This window comes from Spea bombifrons, chromosome 4 (genome assembly GCF_027358695.1).
Source record: "Spea bombifrons isolate aSpeBom1 chromosome 4, aSpeBom1.2.pri, whole genome shotgun sequence".
Classification (NCBI taxonomy): Eukaryota; Metazoa; Chordata; class Amphibia; order Anura; family Pelobatidae; genus Spea; species Spea bombifrons.
Window position 1 is genome coordinate 45,742,071 of NC_071090.1, and position 17,261 is coordinate 45,759,331.

Consider the following 17,261-nt stretch of genomic DNA (forward strand, 5'->3'; position numbering starts at 1 on the left):
TGCTCACATGATACAGTACAAGGTCTCGGCGCAGGAGATTTGCCCGTCCACTTCCTGTCTCTTCTGCTGAGTGATGGATCCCGGCCATATGGATGACCTCCCTTTCCTGATTGGTTTCTCATTTCACAGTCACATCTGAGATAAAACCCATAACTTCCACCCGCAGTGAAAAGCAGATAATGGCTTAGACGTTTTAGTGTTTCCCGTTTTACAGTTATTCAGATTTAAGCTTCAGAAGCTGGGGCGTCCTACCTGCCTCCGCCAAACTTCTATACATTACAGCGATAGCCTGTGCAAAACGAGGCTTACATCTATGTAGTGCCTCTATAAAGACATTTCAAATATCTGATTGGTATGTATTTACAGGCATTGGACTCCCAGCGGCCTCTCCACTTGTCCGCTAAACAGGTTAATGGGCAGAGCAGTAGATGCGCATCCTGTTTCACACATAGGGACAGATGGGATAAACTGAACAGTAATGACATGTTTCTTTAAAACATACCCACGTCTCAATAATTAACACTACCCACAGACATTCATTTGCATTATTACGCTCTGTAATTATCGTTCTCAATAAACAACACCCATTCCATAATTATATGTACAGCCTTTTTGGTTGAACATCCAAGCCAAAGTACCAAGTACACAGACATAATTATTTATTCGTTTATATAGTGTTGGCATATGCCACAGGGCCATATAATATATTTAACCAGGAAAATAATAAGTAAAATAGAGACGTGTGGTACAAGGGCGCCCGTTTATGGAAAGCAAACTACTTTACTTAAAGCAGGCAGACTAGAACACAGTTTCAAGAGTGCAGAGTTATTGTTGGACGGGACTCTTCCATGTAGTCACTGCAGCCGCCCCGAGCTCCGCGGAGCGTTATGTTATATAATAACGCAGGGCCACTGGCTTGCTGAGCCGGCTACGGTGCAAGTGGCACGGGCAACGGCAGCAATGTGCTATCCCGAGTCCTGCCGCGAGGAAAGAACGCATTGAAAAGAAAAAAAGACAACAGCTATTTTACCTGGTAGAAAGCACTATGCAGATTTATTTTGGTTTGGAGCAGTCTTAGAGAGTGATAGCCGGTTTACCCCAAGAACCGCCGAAGGCTCAATCTCGGCTCACAAAGTCAGAGCTAGAACAAGGATCTTTTGTGTTTTAGCAAAGTACATTCTTGAATCTATAAATACACATTCCTTACAACGTTCAAACACAATCGTATTTCTCTGCTGACATAATGTTAGGTGCGCACTTAACACCGTTTCAATAATCATCGCTGCTAGCACTGGAAATGCCAGAAATGAAAGATTAACAAAAAAATCCCCCACCGCTTTCAGCACAAGTAGAGGTTTGTGGTGCTAAAAGACTACTCCCAGAAGTGCAGACCAAAATGCTATATGGTATATGATGGGGCAGACACCGCATATTCCTTTTAACACCCCTTCTAATTATAAAAATACAAACGGACACATTCCAATTCTGCTCCAGACAGTGCAGAGCACGGGACAGCGCTGAAACATTACATACACGCACACACACACGCACACACACACACACACACACACACTACAAGCTGAATTTAACAATTAAGAGAAAAGCCATCAATTCATGAAAATGCCTAAATTCAAACAATCACAGGTGACCTTTCAGAACTCGCCATACAGTAACATACAACAGATAAGCCCCTTAATGCCAAAATTATCTGTAGGTCAGGAGGGTGACTTAATAGCTTGACTGCAGCAAGGTCTCAGAATGTCTTGAATGCCTTTCATGCTTGATTTGTAAAGCCTTCATAATTAACCTAACCTAGCACAACAGCCTAGTATGAACCCTGCTTTATCCCCTCTACCAAGAAAATCATTCCGTTTTGGCACACACACATATATACAACATACACACACACGCATATACACAACACACACACACACGCATATACACAACACACACACACACACACAGCTCCTGGCATATAGGTTACTGCGGTATACTCAGACACCGGGTGGATTTCCATTGCTATACATTAGGTTAAGGGGGAATATTTGATTATAGTTCCCTCGTAGCACAGACTTCAGACGATCCAGCCGACGCAGGGTGAAAGTGCTGTCCGCTGTGACTTCTGCACACGTTATCAGCACACTGCGCCAGACACCGGAAAGGCAAGAAAACCGCTTCACTATTATTTTAACAAGAACTGGAGGGGACGGCTCCCAATATACAGGAAACGCACAATGCCGGCAGATTTCCCAACAAGTCATCTCCCGAGAATGACAAGTGCAACGAACGGCAAATCCAATCCATCCCTTCACAAAGGAAAAGAAAGACACATTATGCTCTACAGCGAGGGCAACTCTGAATCATTTCAATGCACAGGTTTGGCCATTTACAAAAATTATATATAAATGACACACACACACACACACACACACACCTTTCCATAAAGCCAGTTCCTAACAGGGAAGGCAGCATACTTCATGTGAATGTCTTCTATATGATGTAAATCCAGCAGAAGAAATTACAGGTCAAATCACGCCACATCAATAGTAATGTGTGTTTGGGCAGCAGGCCATATAAGATAGACAGATAAGATTTGAATACAACCATTGATAAGGTGTTCCGTACAACTGGCAGAAAGCAATGGAGCAACAGATTGCTGGATTTTAAGAGTTAAAGCTACAAAAACCAGTAAGGAGTAGGTCAACACATAAGCCTAGAGCCAATAGTCATCATATGTTAAATATTAAAAAGCGGATGACTGATATTTTTACATATTTTGAGCCAGCCATGTCACTAGCAAATAAATCTGTAAATAGTTGGACTGAGCATGTGTACAAACACCCTACGACAGAACGCGATGCACTCGTGGCCATATATTTAATATATGTGCAGGCAGAGAATTATAAGAGCATAGAACATTCCAAGCCAAGTAAATTGGGCAGCCTATAAACTGACGCCATGTCCTCTATTTATCCACTAGCGGCAGCTTAATTGCAATTTCTTACAAAGCCTAACCTGAGCTGAAACAGGGTAAAATCCTGTTACTGTATGGGGTGGGGGTAACATGTTAAAATTGGTCTGGAATTTGGTCTGCCATGAGGCATATTGCCGAATACGGAAAAACAAAGTAGATCTGGCATAAGAAGAAAAAAATACATATATAGAGATCCTCAGCCAAAAGTAAAATTACATCCATTCAACCAATAGTTATGAAAAGTTCAACAAAAAATTGGATTTCAATAAGGTGTCGATGGCTGTTCTTCCTTGGAATAAAGTAAAAGGATGTAAAAAAACATCACAGGTGCCAATATCTGCTCCATATAAACCTTTGCCAAAACACTGCATTCAGCAATGAATATGATGGGTGGCCAACTTAGATTATTTGATGCTCTTCAGCACAACCCAGCTGCCATACAACAGCTATGCTATTCATCTGTTTTATGTTTTGAGTTTAAGGAGTGTGTCTGATGCTGAAGAGCTTCTCAACAATAACGCAACCATGAGCGTGATGGCGACCATTTTCATAAGGCTATCAATAATATAATAACTTCTACTTCCGCCTGCCGACACGGGAATTCCTCGCCACTCTTGCTCATGTCCTCCATGCACTTGCAGGGTTGCGATGAATGTGCAATCACTGAACGGCCCTTTCAAACACCACAAAAGGCAGCAAGGAACAGTAGCTATATTTCTCTACATTTTTCCTAACAGGACAGATATGTCTTAGAAATTAGAAGACTAATAAGGAAATTTTCATTGTTAAAGATCACTAGCACTTTAAGCCAACTGGCTTACTAGATCAAGACCATACATTAAAATCAATTTTCAGCCTCAGGGCGCGCGCACACGCACACAGCCACACACCAGTTTGCTGTATCTGAGCAGTTTATATACACTGAAAAACAAAATCTAACAGCAAAACCACCCTATAATAAGACATCAAGCACAACAATCCAAGTTTCAGTACATCCAGTGCGATGAGACACCGACAAATGGCAGCATTCCTTCTACAGTGAAGCCTGCGATGCATAATAGGGCAGAGAACTCGTACTCGATTAGCAGATTGTCAGGTTTCCTGAAAATAATGCCAAGCATGTTGGAAAGGGCTTTGTACTTGTAACGGATACAATTAGGAACTCTAATTTCAGTTATCAGCCGAGTGAACCTATTCCCACTGGCGATCCTAAAACATTAAAAGTGGGTGGTGATCCCTTTAAAACCTGCTTTTGCACACGCACGTGTGACTAAGTGTGAAAACATGGGAAACTGGGTAAGTATGCAGTTTGTCTACTTCTGCTAAGCATGGAACATTTGTGAACTTCAGAAGGTTTAATCATCGGGTTGTTTGCTATTTATATTCCATCTGCTTAAACATCCACCCTAGCATGATATCTCAAGATAAAACTAGTTTCCGCTACCACCCATTTTTCCGTAGGAGGGGGAAAAAAAAAGCGCATGGCAGAAACAGAAAAGGTATTTTTCAGAAACCAAGCATTCAGTATGAGTACTTCGTCTGAGCCGGCTTCAAAAGAGGGTGTGAGGACTCAGATACATAATGAAGTCATCATAAAAGGAACACACCTACGAATGTAACCCGACAGGCCGGCTGTACCGTGTCTGACCTTTACTCGGCTAACGCAAGAGGATCATGTGTGTGCAATGATCCGTTTACTTCTCTGATAATGCTGGCACATGATCAACATGCACTGTTTTTTCATTATTTACAGATCAGAAGAAATCTTAACCTCTTGAAGCCAAACATTATTAACCGCCAGATACTCTGGATTTAAACCACTTACAGGAACTGTATTACAGGCACTGGAGGTACTCGGTGGGGTACTTCTTTACCTCTGCGAGTCAGTCTGGGCCTGTATTTAATCACTTAACCTGCAGACGGAGGCCCTTTTGACTATTCTTGGGTACAGTACAGACCGTACCGCTCAAACAGAAAACGTTATCTAGCTGCTGTCCAACAAATTCCTTTAATAGCAAAAAAAATAATTAAGCAAGGCAGAGACGTACTCTCCGGACCCATCAGAAATCCACCACCTGCTGGGACGTAACACAAACCGTGTACCGCGATGATACACAAAATAATTTGGGAGTCAAACAGCCCTGCTCTCGAGCTTACAGTTTTCCTTTCTCTGGCCAACGTGCTCACCAAAACTGCAGTTTTACATATTCCTAAATGAGAGCTTCCTCACAACAAAAAGCTTAATTAATGAAAATGCCCTGATTTGCTGCCATTTATGTTGATATTTAGTGTGAAGGGTTCACCAATGGAAGCAGGGATGCACGGCATCTCACTTTGATGTCCTAAATCTCTCTTTTCGCTTGCTAATGTGGATTAGCACACATTACACACTGCTTACTTTCATGCACTTATAACACAAGTGATAAATGCACTTTAATCCACCTTATTACTGTCTGAAAATACCCTTAAACGGTTAACATTAAGTTACTAAATTTTTAACAAGATTTACGAAGCATAAATTCAGATTAGTAGCAAAGTTAGAAACACATGCAAATAATTGATTTGGTATTCTATAAATCTCTTAACACAAGCATAATTTAAACCAGAACTTTCGGCGGCGGGGGGGGGGGGGGGGGGTTAGATCCCATTTAATGACATTCGCATCTGTACAATGCTCATCGGCCCTCCAAGTGTCCAAAATATTTAAAACATGTCAATTGTATAGTGAAGATTTTGCAACAGCACTGAACAAACCTCTAACCGCTGCATACAGCTGAGACACGCAACTATAAATATGTGCCTCCATCCCGTGTGTTCTAAAAGTAATCTGACCTAGATTTATTTTCTCAAAGCGGAAAACTCCAAAATGAAAAGAAGCCTGTCCCATTGAAGTCAACAGGGGGGCACCCCCCGAGGCTAAGGAGGGGGATCATTAAGAGCCTGTGTATGTCCTCATGAGGTTTCACAAAGCATTTTGGGAAGACGGCTTGGGGCACTCAGCGCTCTTATGTGAGCACCAAACATTGGCATTTTTAAAGAAATGTTAACATGCTTGGAGGCATCTGCAAAGCTCTATAAGCCTACACCGTGCACATCACATATCAAACAGTTAGCTAAATAAATTAAAACAAGGCATGTAAGAAAATTCCTGGGAGGGATTAATTTCAGAAATCTAACACGACCCAGCGTAGAGTTTGTACACCGCATAGACCAGCAGACTAAACAGAACCGTGCCGCTCAACGCACGGCTCCACGGACTTTCTACACGTCTCATAGGAGGGACTGCAAAAGTAATTATAGGATGCGGTAGCAGCAGACTGCTTCACAGGTCTGCATTTGTATTTAGGGAGAACAACAGGTTTCAAGGACAGAACTCAGGAAATGAACGCGAACCAATATGTCACCGCTGAACAATGGCCAAAACAAACACTTAAGAGTAACAAGAGCAGCCCTCTGCGATGATATAACAAAAAAAACCAACACTTAATATCTGTCATGGAACGCATTCTGCCAGCATCACCATGGGCATATCTAAGCTTCCTAGAAAACAGGGCAATGAGCTCTCTCTGACTGCCATGATGGAACGGCTACCTAAGGCTCATCGGACTTTGTTCCTCAACCTTCAACTGCAAAAATCTACAATGAAATCCATAGCAACATGCAAGTCCCAGAGTACGTCATTTATTATTGCATCAAAGCCAACCATTAGACTATGACTTTATGACAGCAAGTGGCCAAAGTATCACACAGTACTGATCCAGCTGCCTCACCCACAGAAACATCGATCTAAGAGCTCCCGTTTCATAACACGATACTGCTTAATCGTGTGATGTGTAATAGTGTGATGCACCATGAGACATGACCACTGGCCACCTGCCAGGATGAACCAAAAGAAAACTATTCCACAACTCCTTCCTTCTTTACAAAAACCAGAAATCATCTCATGGCTACGAGATGGGAGACTCTACAGTAACTACAGGTCACCAAGGAAAGCCACAAGATGTTTGATATAGTTCACAGAGAAGTGTCCCAGTGAGTCAGGAAGGAGACCTTGTGCACCGGCTCTGGCAGGTGGGGACAGTAAGTGAACGCAATGGCCGCACATCATGCAAGTTGAGTCTCATTTCCTAAATGACATACACAGACTTGCTTCAGACATAGGAATTTGAAAGTAATCGCAAACTGGGCAGGTTATTCGTTTACTTTGTCATTTTTGACTTAGCCAAATGTCCCAAGCAGCCCTCAGTGAAGAACACACATTGAGGTGCTTTCTAAATACTGTGAACTAAACAGCTAGCGGGGGGGCTGCATTTACATGCAAAAGGTGGCACAGCCATCATATGCATTAAAGCGAAGGGTCTCTAAGTGTGTAAAACACTATTAACATATTAATAGCCGCTAGCTGTGTTGTCATACCGGTCTCCAAGAGCTGAGCATACACATTGAGAGCAAATCATAAAAACAAACACAGCCTAATGAGCATCAGGTTGGCCATCGCTTCTAGTTGTCATAATACATGTTCTGCAGGAAATTTCTCTAAAAGTAATTCTAATGACTTGTAAGATCCTTTTATATAATGGCACCATTACAAAGACACCTGCTCCTCGGCAGAAGAAAAAAAATCCTGGCTGTGCTTACATCATATGAAGAGTGCTTAATACGGCATCATCATTAACCTCAGGCAGCAGGTAGAACCTTATTTACCAAGTTACTTTCTTCATACAAACCATATATGATCAAGTAGATTACGAAGAAGAAAACCAAAAGCTGCAGCAGATGCGTGTGCACTCTTAGCAGCAGCCTGACTCTACCCGCTATAAGGACGTAAGAGCTGAAAACACACCTGGCATTGGGAACGCAACTTAACCTCCGGCCTGTTCTCATAAAGCCATAAACTCAGCGTAAGGCCAAATAATATACAGGAAATAATAATCCAACCTTTAACTATTAAAATTAGGTGATTCTTCCCAGGATCTCCTCACCAGAGTTTATCAGGTTCTTCCACAACTCAACAGCCATAGATTGACCCACTTGCACTCACACAGCCCTTATCTTTATTCACTAAACTGCGAGTATGCAGGCAATTTCATCATGACTTTCTAGAATCCTCCCCCACCCAGCTAAGCATTATGTAGCCATTCTTAGGAAAAGCTCTCCCTACTATTATGTAGTAAAGACAGTAAATGCCTATTTAAAACATCTTAATTTAGGATCTTCTAGGATAGCCCTACTTCCCAAAACAGGAGGCTAGCCTAAAAGTGAAACCATGAAGAAAGTCACAGGACATTTTAGAATTACCTATATCGCAACCACCCAACCGGAATCCAAGGCATGATGAAGGGTCTGGATCTCTACATCGGGATTAATGGGCAAATTAGATGGATTGCATGATTCCGCTGTTCCAAATTTAGTATATTTAAGAGCTGCTGATCCCATTCTTCCAGCACAATCTGCTTTCCATAATGCATCTCCTCTCGAGCTGCAAGCTTTTTCCCTTGCATAGATCTTAGGCTCATTCAAATGTCAAGATTATTGCTGCAGTGTGTGTTTGGCTGTACACCGGGACTACGAGAGGCCCGCAGAGGGATGGCGGAGCTATACATTGGGAGCTCACACACCTGATCTATAGTTCAGAAAATGCCACTCATTACCAATGTAAACTGACATTACACAGCCCCACATGTATGTCTGCAATAATGGGGGGGACTGCCATGCATGGGATGCCAAGTGGGGATCAGCAGGGGCCACCATAACAACCAAAACCCGTATTATATAGTGTGATCAGTGCAACCTAATTATTGTAACAGTCATTTAAATTAGAACAATATGGTGACTCCATGAAAAGCTATACATTCAGCACACCAGACTCCACACAACAAAAGCAAGACGTTGTGCACTGGAGCCGAGGAGTCACTAGTGATAAAAGTGCACTGCATGGGAAGCGTGCACTAGTGAACTTGCTGGCTGATGGGGGATGCCCTTATCACACGCGGTCACTCGTGTTCTCAGTGGAATAAACACGCAGGAGTGGGCCGGGGTCACTCAATAGTGCGGTGAAGCCTTTCCTGTTAACCTCTTATGCCCCAAAGGGGAGAGGGATTTCTTTTTCGTGTTAAAGGCACCCAAAGAGAAACGGCTTGTAGAGACACTGAAAATATCTGCGTTTAAAACTCACTTGCTGCCCGCGGGCTGCCTTCCAGGGGGTCCTCCTGAAGGAAGTCTTGGCTGTGAAGTAAAACTCCTCGGAGTCGTCCTCCAGGCTGCTGTATCCGCTGCTCATGCTGCTGCTCCAAGTCATCTGTCTCACCCCGGGGGACACAGCAACCTGCCCCTCAGCGCCCACTCTTCACTAGCTGTCACTAAACACACATGCTCCTCCAGTCACCCACCCGGCCGGGCACCCCAGTGACAGTGCTCATACGGCAGCCCTCGGATACCTGGCTGTGTGAAAAGAGTGTCGCGTGTCTCGGGACTGTGCTTACGGAGATGTGCCCGGCCGGGTGTGCGGAGTACAATTACAAATCCGTGTACCGAGTCTCAACAGCCTGTGGGAGTATGAGCAACCGCTTCCTGCTGCACGGATAACCACGCTGCAACTCCTCCTCCTCTGCTGAGGAGTACAGTACGAGCCCGCCCCCTTTGCACCGAGAACACGCCCCTATACGTAAACCCGCCCCCTCTGTGCTAATAGCCGGCTCGGAGTCGCGGGGCGGGGTCAGGGTTGATGGGCCGTGCAGTTTGGGGCGGGGAGTAACGCTTATCTCAGCTGATTGATTCAAAGCACATTCAGTGCAAATAGAGTGCAGCAGATTTTAAACTTTCCTGTGTTTCAGAAACCTATCCATTCTCTCTGTATGACATCAGACATGGCATACTGTATTGCTTACAAACGTTTCAACTCGAGCTGTGTCTGGCCTTTATACCGTATTAATATCATAAACATTTAAAAATAATCGGATCACCAAAATTAGCTTTTTTATGTCATTTTGTTGAATAATAAAACATATTTAAAATCACTCTATTTTAAATGGCTTCATTAACTCTTTTTTGCAAAATGTTTATTTGTTAAACATGCGCCTCTCCTGCTTGAAGCAAGTGGGGCCCACCGCTAGGCACCCGGTCATCAAAATGTAGTTTGAAATGAAGCACATGTCTAATGTGTAACAATTGTGTAGATGAAGGAGCTCTCTGTAAGGCGAGACAAGATCAGTAGGATTTATTAACAGTAACAGATCAGGAATCCAGTGCCAAACCCTAACAGACTGGCACACAGCATCTGCCATCACCAAATGCATTCATAATACTCGATAGCTTATGCTTTTGCTTCTCTATCAGAGTAAGTGCGTTAGGGGTATTTTGCTCTAAATTAACGTGGGAAAAAAACCTTTCTAGAGAAAGTGAGTTTTCTCCAATAACAATCTACGTGAGGTTATAAAGCAGTAAATACATTTATGAGAAGGGTGTGATGAGCAGTTTAAATTACATTTAGATTTGTCACAGTGCTAGGACAGTGCTTTCATCATTCTCAGCCAGCAAGTGTCCCAAATCCAGGCACTACACTTACAATAAATCAACTAATAACCCCATTAACCAGTTTGTTACTGTGTACCGTCAACACTGAGCAAAAACAGACATCTGGGATGTAGCAAACGCCCTGTACCGTGAACAGATACACGTGTAACTTAGAAACATGTCAGAAACCTCATGTGGTTTATTAATGGGCTTCATCAGGACTGTTTTTTAATGGGAGCATCAGAGGACCAGTCACCTTTTACCCACCACAAATTCTGCAGCTGAGACCATGACAACGCAGTTGACATGGCTACTACCTGAAGGCTATTCAGGGCATTCGGCTTGCAGCCAGAAGCAGGCCTTTGTAAACTGATAGAGGCCTACTTGCCATGGCATAGACGGGTACGGAGAAAGAGAAAGCGGAGGAAGCTTACATGATGGAAAGACAATTGATCCTTGCCAAAAGCTCCATAAACATTAAAGAGGCCCAAAGGCCTCACAAGCCATGTTGCCACCTATAATGGGAATTCATCAGCATTATGGTCACTATTATTATCCATCCTTACATTAATTATGTCTTCAAAACTACAAGCCATTTTATCCCCGGCTTGAGGGCTGGATAGCATCACAATGATTCATTTGTTGCTTATAACACCCTGCATTGCACAATATTTTGGGGTCTTATATCTGTGTTGTGCCCTCAACATTACGCCATCACGCAAGTAAATATTTACCGGGAAAACAATAAATAAAAGGATTGTGTCCTTGTGTAGTATTATCAAATCCGGGCCTTAGTGTTAATCTTTATTTTTAAATGATGAAAGCAAAATAAGTACACAAAATGACAGCACAGATAGTACATACTAACCAATGCTTGTATGTTCAGGGATTATATGGTTTGTTTGTTTTTTATTCCGGTCCGGAATGTCATTGCCATCTTTTTTGTATTTACATTTTCTCTGCCTTTTAATGCTACAAACTGTCCTGGGCACACAACCACAGTAGGACCAAATTTGAGGTATTCATCAGTAGTAGTCATCACCGCGAAGCCCATATACAGAAGTGGGCTTATAGAAGCAGCACAGCTGAATGCCAGAGACCTAAATCTTATTTGAGGCACATGATTAAATCACCGCCCCATGTCGATAGTTTTCTCTTCAGAAAATGTGGGTTTGTCATGTTCATACTAACAAACCTAGTTAGTCATTAGGGCCGATCTCTTCTCCCTGCCTTCAGGCTAGGTTCCTAACATTCACGGCAATGCTACCCAGTTGTAACCATGTCAGTCCTGCAGCATGGGTTTGTTCCATTATATAGAGACCCCCATTAATGGATGAGCTGGTAATTGTTGAACTGGCAATTATCTGGGGTGAACAAAGTGTTGGGTTCAGGGAGGAGGCCATATACGATCTATACATTCCTTCCCCTATTATGATAAGCTGATGTGGTGATACTTGGTAAACTTTAATTACCAAGGCCCAAAAATGATCATACAGTCACAGGTGATAGAAAGGCACCAAGTTACCTCATCCAGACTCCATGTAGCAACTCATCAATTGTGTTAAGTAAGTGACTCTTAGACCGGTCCTCTTGGAAACCTTGACAGGAATATCAGCCATAACATTCTGGTAGCAAAAACACAAATTGGGAGTCTTATAAATGATCACAGCCTGGGCCCAGGAAAGCTGACCCTTTTGTCCTGTGTTAAAATCAGCCCTGGTTTGGGAGCATCTCCCCACTACATGTAGGGGATAACGCATAAAGGTGCCCCAAGTAGGCTAACCTTGTTTTTTTCAATTGTCACATCCCCATTTCACGGGGTGGAAGTCCGAAAGTCTTCATCTCAGCACAAATTCACCCACAGTTTACTGTTTTGTAGATATGGTTGTGGGCTTTTCATCTATAATTCACGGCCAGTGATAGTTGTTAGTGTGTTTGGCTGCTGCTTTTCTTTTTATCTTTTCTTGTTCTAGTAACATGAGAGTAATGAAGGTAAATAACCAGCTTATCTATGTATACATTGAGCTCATTGCTGCTACCATAAAGAAACAGGATTAACCTGCTATGTTACAATGGCCTATACGCATGTGAAGAGGTGTCCTTTTAATATGACTGATACATATCTACTATTTCCAAAACAATGGCCATTGCATAATTGCGGGCGTGCAGAAACCTCTTTTCATAGTCTTCCTTAACAAGGAGACTAACTACCTTAATCTTGCCTGGCTAGGTAGCCATGACTCTTAAAAGTTTCACTGGTGGTACCCACATTTTTATATACTTATTTGCATGGACATATACCTTCTATTTATGGTAAATTACCTTATTAAAATTTATGTCGCAGAAAAAAAGATGCGATTCCAGCCTATCATATGGTAATTATTAAGGAATTTTAGGTACCCCAGAAAATAGCATATAGAGTACTGTCATAGATCAGTAATATCATGTCAGTCCTAAAATAGTTACACAAATGCAATAAAATGCAATGTGCCAAAAAAAAATTATGAAATTAATTCTGTATGTGACCACCACCAAAACATCTGGAGACATGTTCAAGCATATACATCATACTTATACATACTAAAGACCAATATAACTATCACAAAACAGTAGCAAATAGGAATACAGTTACACAAACCCAGGACTATTTAATGACGTTTGTATAACATACAGTGCGACACCGTACAGCCTCAGGGAGATGCTTTGCTCGGATTGTGCGCATTGCTGATGCACAAATAATGTGTGTGGGTCTCCAGGGTGGAGCATTTGGACAGCAGAGCAGTTTTGCAACAGACCTGGTGTCCAATCTGGGATTGCCTGATCCAGTCCAAGATTCTTATGAATCAAGGGCAGAAGATGAACGTTTAAACTCACAATCAGGGAGACTTGAGGAAAGAAGTACCTGGGCAAACAGAGGCCCTAAAAGAAGAAACACTAAGCTAGGTCTGGCATTACCTGTCTGGACCCTGGTACGCTGACTGGGGGAGGTTTTCCAGAGCCTGGTTTAGCTGGTAATGGTAGGGAGGCTGGAGTTAGTAAGTTTAGGCTGTGCTAGAAGAGTATAAGCCAGCTATGATTTTGTATCGACCTTGCTTTACAACCCTCAACTAATGTGTTTCGGCACAACAGCTATAAAAAAAACCAAGATTATCCATTATATGGGGGAACATAATAAAGTGAGCATAAGAGATATTACGCAAAATAATCTTGAGAGACTTGAGCAGCCTTGCTTGGTATTGTTGCTCCTCAGTGGTCTAGAGGTTCTGATACTACGCAACATGCTCAGATCTTTGAAATAAAAAAACTACCCAAGACTTAGAAGGAGTTCACAAGAAGAACTTGTTTATTTTTTTAAAAAGTCACAACATTTAACAGAATCAATTGTAAAAAAGTGCACAACGACCAATAACGAACAGGAAAGGCAGTAGAACAAGTAGAAACAACAATAACCAGCAGAGTAAGTGCTTGTTACTCGCTCCATCTGGTTACACACTCCTTACGTGGAAACCTATGGATAAGTATTTTTTCTAAAAATGTCTGCTCTTAAGAACACGTCCCCTTCATTATCCAAAAAGGCAATTGCACTCACGAGAAAGATAGTAGCATCCTCTGAGGGTGGGAATAAATTGGTAAGTTCCAAGTAAATCGGGACTTACTTTCAAGGACTTGTGTTGTGTGAGCCCGCAGTACTGGCACGGCAGCTTGCACTGTGGATAAGCTGAGGCTCGGCAGGGTAAGTGGTTTGTGTGTGAGTCTAGGTATGTCAGTAAGTGTGACTGTACGTGTGTGTGTGTCTGGGTATGTTAGTGTGCGCTAACATGGTTGTGTTTGTCTGAGTATGTTAGTTTGTGTGACTGAGGCAAGACTACATAGGTAGCACTACTGACAGTCTTATTGAGGCCCGTAGTAACTAATGAGTAATAACCATAGCTTGGAAATGAAAGGGCTGCCCCTTAGCGCTCCCTCTGCTACTCCTTATGAGATAAGAAGGGCATATGGCAGAGAAAATGGGGCAGGGATCCAGAAATTCCTAAAGGGGAACTGCCACATCTAAAATAAAACCCAAAACCGAATCCAGCACTCGGACACATTTTTCGACTTGTCGATTCATTTTTGAATTATGCTTACTAGCTTAGAAATACCCCTGAGCAAAAATATGACTGGTATGTTGTATGTATGGGAAAGGATTAGGCTCAGGGACAATATAGAATGTGTCAGTTGAACTTTAAAAGTACATTAAATTCCATCAATACAGTATGTATGACTATATTGAATCAGTATTTGTGTAAAGATGTCACATGGCCTCGTTTTATGAACAAACAGCAAGCTCAGAGGAGTTTTCAAGGTCAGTATAAGGGAGCTGTTACTTCTGTAGGTCTGTGTTTGCTTTAAGTTGAAAGCTGGAATAATTTGTAGATTTGAAGGCTGGCATATACCCCTGTGTATGACCTGCTCAAAATCTAATCATATAAAGCAAAAACTTCTGACACAAATGCACCAGAAGTTCTAAAACTACATTATTCTTCAGGGAAATGCATTAAATATAACATTTATGCACCATGGCGGCCCAGGTATCCCATGGTATAGAGTGAGACATGTCTACACCATACCATGATCAACACCTAGGCTTGTGGTCTACTTCTGCTTTGTAAAAGTCCTATAAACATCTGTCTACCTGACAGCTGAGAATCTGGCCTCAAAGCCTGCAGCAGCTAAAAGTGCCAGACGTTACCTAGTACTGATGACAGATCAGTGCGGACCACAGGTTACAGGACAATAAGAGGGGAGGCCAGGCGTGTGATGCCTATGGCATGCCAGCAGTGAACAGGTCAACTATTATCCGATAAAAAAAAAGTGAAATCATCACACAGGCAGATCTAGAACAAAGGCTTACATCAGCAGTGTGTTTACACGAGCCTGGTCTTGCATAGGAATAATGAAAGGAAGGAAATCTGTGGAAGATCTGAAGGTTGAGATTGTTTTCAAAAACACTTAGATTCCAAAGACATCTCGTGCCTCCAAAGTCAAAGCCAAGTGCAGCACAGCTTGTTTCACATTTAAGCCCCTCTTTTGGTCTTGTCCAGCTATGTATGTGACAATGCATTTTCAATAGAGGTATGTTAAGCTGGAAGATGTATTTACCAGCTTTGCCAAATGAAGATGACTACATAAAAGTCCTCCTAAGTCATTTCAAATATGCATTGTACAATTCCTATAATTAACTATTTCTCAGTCTTTGTTATGAAAAGCGGACATTCTGTTGTGTGTGGCTGACAGCTGTCTGGAGGTCGGATTGCACTTAAATCAAGCTTTAGATGAAATGTGCAAAATAAAAAAAAAACTAAAATAGGAAAAATGGATTAAAATAGTACAAATAGTAATGCACATTTGTTTATAAAGAAGGTGTTGTGAACTAAAGGTATCAGTATCCACAAAGTACACGTCTAACCATTACTATACTGTGTTTCACTTGTTCCCAAACAGAGATATTTTAAAAAGCCTGGCTTTTCTTTGTGGCCGCTTATGAGAGTCAAGGACACAAAATATTGCTAGGGAAAAATTTGGCTGATAAAAATGTGCACATTACTTATTATTGCTGGTATATTTTTTCTCTGTTATGTTATCGTTATCTCATCATATCAATTTCCCCATGCACATCTAAGAAGGGGAGAGAATGGGTATCGTTTATCTCCTCTGTGCCCTTTTCAGGGAACTCTAAACATTGAAAGTTAATTGCAGGGCCATTGGTCTCATTCCTTAGCGCTTACTCCACAGAATTTCTGCTATCCCTACTGCAGAGGACCTCCCCTGTAGAACAGTGACCCCTATAGGAACTTCAGCACCACGTCTGCTATCCCCTTTCTAATACAAACACATTCACAGCTACCCCTCAGCCTCTTATGGGAAATGCAGCCAACACTATTGTAATTAGAATTCATTTTTTAAACTAAAATATTAAGATGATGATGAACTATACCATTCATCTTTGAAAGTTGATTAATTACACTATTCACTGTAGGGCTGTCATAATAGCAATTCAGTGACTTCCTTGAGAAAAATACTAGATACCTATGAGCTGCCTCGCAAGCAGCACAATAAATACTACACTTGGGCAGCTATGAATTAAGAATGCCCACTTGTTCTCTGTCAAAACATTTATTAATTAAATGTACTTTATTATTAATCTCAATAAAATAGCTTTGCATCAGATTTGCTCAGACTAACATAAGAGGCTAAGAAATCTGCTTATAATCAACTAATCCTGCACTACTGTGGCAGACCCTGCATGCTAATAGGATTCAGAACTGATCCTGTGGCAGTTGCTATGAGATTTTCATATCTTTAATACTTTGGCAGAGTTTCTATATTGTCATTTCCCACTTGGTGCTATACTCATAATGGCTACAAAATACAGAGTATGATATATTTTAAATGCTTACTATTAGCATTAAAGCATGCTTTTTATACCATCACATCACAAAATCACTTATACTCCACAAAGCCCAAGATCTCTCTTGCAACCAGCTTAATTACACTATGAGGGTCTGTGCCTCGCCAGATCAGCTTCCATAGCATGTCGTACCCATCACCATGCATCCTTAAGGATTAGAGTGTGAGCATATGATACAGAGCACTCAGCAGAGAGGTCAGCAGCCACCAAGGAAAGTTGTAAAGGGAGACTGAGGTGCAGGCTTGGACTAGGCCTTGGCCAACCAAAATATATTTGTGAGTTTGATATTTTATCCACAGGGTTGACAGAAAATAAGCACACACA

At 41.9% G+C, this 17,261-nt stretch overlaps 1 protein-coding gene across 4 annotated transcripts in view; it reads right to left on the reverse strand.

Moving 5' to 3' along the window:
* RASSF3 (Ras association domain family member 3) overlaps positions 1 to 17,261 on the reverse strand; it is a 68,995-nt gene that overhangs the window by 17,651 nt on the left and 34,083 nt on the right. Inside the window, exon 1 of one of the 4 annotated variants that reach the window (XM_053462055.1) lies at positions 9,150 to 9,554. The exons of the other annotated variants lie outside the window; for them this stretch is intronic. Within the exon in view, the coding sequence (XP_053318030.1) occupies positions 9,150 to 9,272 (123 nt within the window). The 5' untranslated portion in view covers positions 9,273 to 9,554. Of the gene's footprint in view, positions 1 to 9,149; positions 9,555 to 17,261 lie in introns of those variants that run through there. 4 annotated transcript variants of the gene reach the window in all.